This window comes from Empidonax traillii, unplaced genomic scaffold (genome assembly GCF_003031625.1).
Source record: "Empidonax traillii isolate 1590-97213 ecotype Southwest subspecies unplaced genomic scaffold, ASM303162v1 scaffold341:size590984, whole genome shotgun sequence".
In the NCBI taxonomy this organism is placed as follows: domain Eukaryota; kingdom Metazoa; phylum Chordata; class Aves; order Passeriformes; family Tyrannidae; genus Empidonax; species Empidonax traillii.
The window spans coordinates 521,723-526,684 of record NW_020955534.1 but is presented as its reverse complement, the minus strand read 5'-3'; the positions used below and the strand labels follow the sequence as shown (position 1 = coordinate 526,684).

Genomic DNA, 4,962 nt, shown 5'->3' with positions numbered 1-4,962 from the left:
GTGACGACAAGCTGCAATATGAATTTAAAAATCAAACCAACTTCCTTTCAAACATCTGGAGTGAATCCACCAGTCCCTGTTTTACGCAAACACAAAATTTAGGGAAATGTCACCATCTCTGGCCTTTTTCATAACTAAAAAAACATAAAGTTACTGGTGATACTCTTGGACCTATCACTATGTCTGCATTACAAAGAGGACAAACTGGCACAGAACAAACAGCTTTTGTTTGCCCACGAGAACAACGCAGCAAGGATCTCCTTAAGGGGTATCTATTTATTTAACCAAACATTTACTGTGATGTCCAATGACTTTTACAAGTCAGCCTAAAGCCTACACAGCTGCAACAAATCTGCTACTGATACCCAGCCTACCCCAACTGAAACTGAGCTAGGTCATGCCTGTGCTCTTTCTCAGCTATTCCCAAAAAATAACAGACCAGATGACAGGCTGAGCTAAAAAACCCTTGCAGGAAAATAAAAGCAGCTCACCTTTAGTACAGATAATTGAGCAAGAAAGAAACATCTTGAAACTGGAAAAAAGTATTTTCTTCTGATTATGCGGATATAAAATGACTGAATAGTCTATTGGTGAAAAGAAAGCAATCACCACACAACAGAATTACTGGCAGACCTCTGACTCCTATGGAAACAAGCTATTCTTTGGTCTGCATCCAGCCCTATCAGCAAATAATAATTTTATCCTTAAGTAAAAGTTATTAAGTCTGCATCTCACTTTAGAGACTTGTCTCCTTTCAATCTCCTTTAGGGATTCATCCATTGTCCTAATCCACTTCTTTCTGTTCAAGGATTCCTGGTGAATCATATTCCACAGTTTTTCCAAACCCTGCAATAAGAATTTACTCTCAATCTCTCTGAAAAGTAAAAAAAAAAAAAAAAAATTGAAAAAAGAAAACAGATCTTTAGACTCCAGTGAGCCGTGAGAACCTGTTACACAGAGCAGGTACAAATAACTGAAGGTGAGCCAATGCTCTGAGCTGCCTTACTTCAAACGAGAAACCTTCTAGAGCTGTGTCAGACATAATCTTTTCAAACAGAAGTTTACTTTTTTTATCGGATTTCGTCACATTTAGTTGAAGGTTTTTTTGAAGCTCCAAAACAGAGGCTTCCATCTCCTAAAAAGAGAAGGAACACAGTGGGATCACTTGAATATTGGGCCCTGACCTTAGAATAGCATGCTAGATTATCTGGATTAAAAAATCCTGCCTTACTCTACCAATGTAGTCCAGCTCCTGCTGCATTTTGGTCACTGCTTGATCGTGACGCTTTTGCAGCCGTTCTGGCAGACATTTCAAGGTCTCGCTGCTTTTTTCCTCAGGAACTGCCAAGAAAGAAATGAGGATGATGGAGCCTGGAACTCTTGCTGCAGAACATGGGATCCACGAACAATAAATCCCTAAATCCACACTATGACTGCTGCAGTTTGCACAGCTCCTACAGTGTGCAGCGTGGGAAGGGAAATCTTTGCAAATGGAGATTAAAAATACTTGAGCATATTTGAAAACTTCTTTTATTAACTTATGATTTTCAGGATAAAAGCATGGAAGCTATCAACTAGACTCAGGTATGATGAAAAAAAGTTGTATCATTTCAAGAATGAGAGCTGCTTACATCAGAACTGGAATTTATCATCTAAACATAAGCTGTGATTGACTGACAATCTCACAACCTTTTTTTTTTTTCTAGGAGCAGACTCTTCAGCTTCAAAATTACCTACAAATCATCAAAAATGCGTCAGGTCATTTCTGAGCTTGATTTTATACCTTGTTCAGCTAAAACTGCTACATGTATAGTGTCTCTGAATGCAAATTTAAATAGCTGACATTAAGGGAAAACAATTTTACCAACTATATCAGGTAGGCCTCTGACTTCCTCAGCTGAACCTGTATCTACATTTCTCCAGGCCTTTGGAGATGCTGTAGGTTCCCTGAAACAAGAAGAGAATAAAACTTTGATTTGTACTAAATGTGTAAGAAGAGGGACTAGCATAATAGCAGAATATTCACTTTAATTGGCAAAATGTGATATTTAAGCAAACGTAAGTATCATTCTAACTTCAAAGAATATGATTCAAAGAATCAACAATGCTTCTTCTGAGATGAACTGAACTGAGTAATTATCTAGTGGGGTTTGACCCCAACTTCAAATCTGTTATGATGGCATTAAAGCAATACATGCCAGATTTAGTGCATGCAAACTACAAAGACACACATACTATGCCTAAAAGGTATAAGAATCTATGAAGTCTCAAGGAGGAACTAGCAAGAAATGTGAAAATAGCCTTTTTCAGTCCACTGCTCTTTCCATCAGCTTGGACACTGTGTTTCTCCTTGGGGTCAGTGGGAATCCAAGAGAATTCAGCAGCAGGGTTAGGGTAAAAAGGATGGATGCATTAACTTCTTTCTTGTTCATTACATAATCTTACTGCATCATCATCATGTAAATCATCAACATACTTTGAAATATAGTTAAAAAATATGTGTTAGACTCAGCATATATCTAGACTGTTGTGAGCAAAGAAGATGGGCAATTTCTTTTGCAAAGGAAAGCCATACAATATGCCTGCCATTACAAATATCAGCCTGTTAGCCTGCACTTTAACAGGCAGCAGACCATTTTACTAAATTTACATCTAGCAAGGAGACAGTCTGTTATTACAAGTCGTTAGTGACCAAGAATTCAGAAATTTCTAGCTCCAAGTGCAAATCTTACAACTTCATTTCTATAGTAATGAACATATAATTGGGGGTTTATGCTTCTGTTCTCTACCTGTCTGATTGTGCCTTTCTTGTGGAGTCCTTGACAGGCATTTTTCCAACACACTTCTGCTGATAACATGGTAGTAGCACGGCATCAGCAGACATTTCTGAATGCCCATCCAAAGTGAGCATTTTACTCTTCTTAGAAGACCTAGTCCTCTTCTTTCCTTCACTCAAAAAGTGTGCTAAGTGAGCCTTCAAAGAACCATAAAATCAACAGTTAGAATTCCTTCCAACCTCCTGAATGGAGAACAGTGACAAAATAGTTCATAAAAATTGTGGGAGAAAGGTGGAAGAAGAGAAAAGCAAAAAAGGAACCCCACTTGGCATGGGCATAACCATCTAAGGCTATTTTAATCTAAGGCTATTTTGAAAATGAGAAAAAAAAGTTAACCTTCTCCTCAGAGAGGAAAAGTGAAGCCAACTGGATTGTGTGCCTTGCTTACAGTTACCAGGAAAGTCAATAGTAGAGTGAGAAATCTGGCTGTGACTCTTGATATGTTTTACTGCTGTGTTATAACGATTCTGCCTTCAGTTAATATATCCTGGTACACAATGAAGAGGTACACATGGAGATGCATCAGAGAGCATATGCTGGAGATAACAATTATTTTCTACTCAAACAAAACCTAGAAAGGTTGAAACTGACCTCTTGCCTGATGTCACTTCAACAGCCAGCAAATAATTGACAACACAACCAGTTCCTTTGGCTTTTACTCAGTCCTTTGGGGTTGTTTACCTTGGTCTTAAAGATGGGTTTACAGCCTTCCTCTCTGCAAACGTGTCACATACATCCTATTGGGGTGGCTGCCAGGCCTGCTTCCAGAGAACTGGCAGCTACAAGCTGGCAGTCAAGAGGAGATACAACATTTCAGTTGGAAAAGGGCCTTCCTTGAATCACAGAATGGTCTGTGCTGGAAGGGACCTTGAAGCCCATCCCATGGACAGGGACACCTTCCACTAGCCCAGGTTGCTCCAAGCCCTGTCCAACCTGGCCTTAAACACTTCCAGGGATGGGGCAGCCACAGCTTCTCTGGGCAACCTGGGCCAGGGCCTGCCCATCCCGACAGGAAAAAACTTCTTCCCCATATCCCATCTAACCCTACCCTGTGTCAGTGTGAGGCCACACCCTCTCGTTCTGTCCCTGGAGGCTCCTGTCCCAAGTCCCTCCTCAGCTCTTTTGGAGCCCGTTTAGGCACGGGAAGGGGCTCTATGGTCTCCCAGGAGCCTCCTCCAGGCTGCACAACCCCAGCTCTCCCAGCCGGCTGCCATGGCAGAGCTGCTCCAGCCTTTGCAGAAGCTTCGTGGCCTCCCCAAGACTCCTGAGGGTGAAGCTCCCCGCCTACCGCCAGGCTGGCGGACCGAGGGCTGTCCCTGGGTCACCGCTGTCGCTGTGTCACCGCTGTCCCTGGGTCACCGCTGTCCCTGGGTCACCGCTGTCGCTGTGTCACCGCTGTCGCTGTGTCACCGCTGCCCCTGTGGCACTCGCGCCCCCCCCCCCCCCCCCCCCCCCCCCCCCCCCCCCCCCCCCCCCCCCCTCCAGGTAGCGCCCTCAGCCGCTCGCGTCCGGGCGTGCGCGGCGTTGCCAGAACAACGGGAGGGGGCGTGGCCAAGGTCAGCAGAGGGGCGGGACCTCCGCCCACCCCCTGTAACAGCGCCCCCGGCGGCCGCTGCGAGCACAGCGCCGCCGCTCCGGCTCATCCAGCTCATCCCGCCGCGCTCACTGCCCAGGAATCACAGCCTGAGGCTTCTGGTCACCTCTGCAGGAAGGCGGGCCGGACTTCCAGCCAGGACAGGGTTAAATTTTTGTAGTAGCCTGGAGGGGCATGGAATGTGGGAGAAAATGGGGCAGCTTTTGAAGGACTGTTCTGCTCCAATGGTTTGGACATTCACCACTGATAAAGCAGCAGACTCTCTGGAAGAGAAATGCTGTAGCAGTTCCAGAGAGGAGCAACTTACTGCAGTGTGGTGGGCCCTGGCTACTATTTATCAGGCACAACGCAATACTAAACAGCACCCTCAGATGGAGGAGAAGGAAAGCATACCAACAGGTGCTGTGGCCACTCAAGCTGCAGCTGAAACAGAGGAGCAAACCATGCCAGTAGCAGTCACCCCTGTACAGAAGAGGAAATCCAAGACCGAAGCAGTTTACATAGAGAGGCATGAAGAGGCTTGGGGGAAAA

General features: G+C 44.7%; 1 protein-coding gene across 3 annotated transcripts in view; it reads right to left on the bottom strand.

The window, feature by feature from the left end:
- CCDC180 (coiled-coil domain containing 180) overlaps nt 1–3,553 on the bottom strand; it is a 26,762-nt gene extending 23,209 nt beyond the window's left edge. For 2 of the 3 annotated variants that reach the window (XM_027892193.1, XM_027892194.1), the window contains exons 1-5: nt 2,790–3,553; nt 1,865–1,947; nt 1,232–1,341; nt 1,007–1,135; nt 736–846 (exon numbers count right to left, since the gene is read on the bottom strand). In XM_027892193.1, the coding sequence (XP_027747994.1) occupies nt 736–846; nt 1,007–1,135; nt 1,232–1,341; nt 1,865–1,947; nt 2,790–2,911 (555 nt within the window). In that variant the 5' untranslated portion in view covers nt 2,912–3,553. The remainder of the gene's footprint in view (nt 1–735; nt 847–1,006; nt 1,136–1,231; nt 1,342–1,864; nt 1,948–2,789) is intronic. The other variant, XM_027892192.1, reaches the window with a different exon arrangement.
- Nucleotides 3,554–4,962: the final 1,409 nt, after the last annotated feature.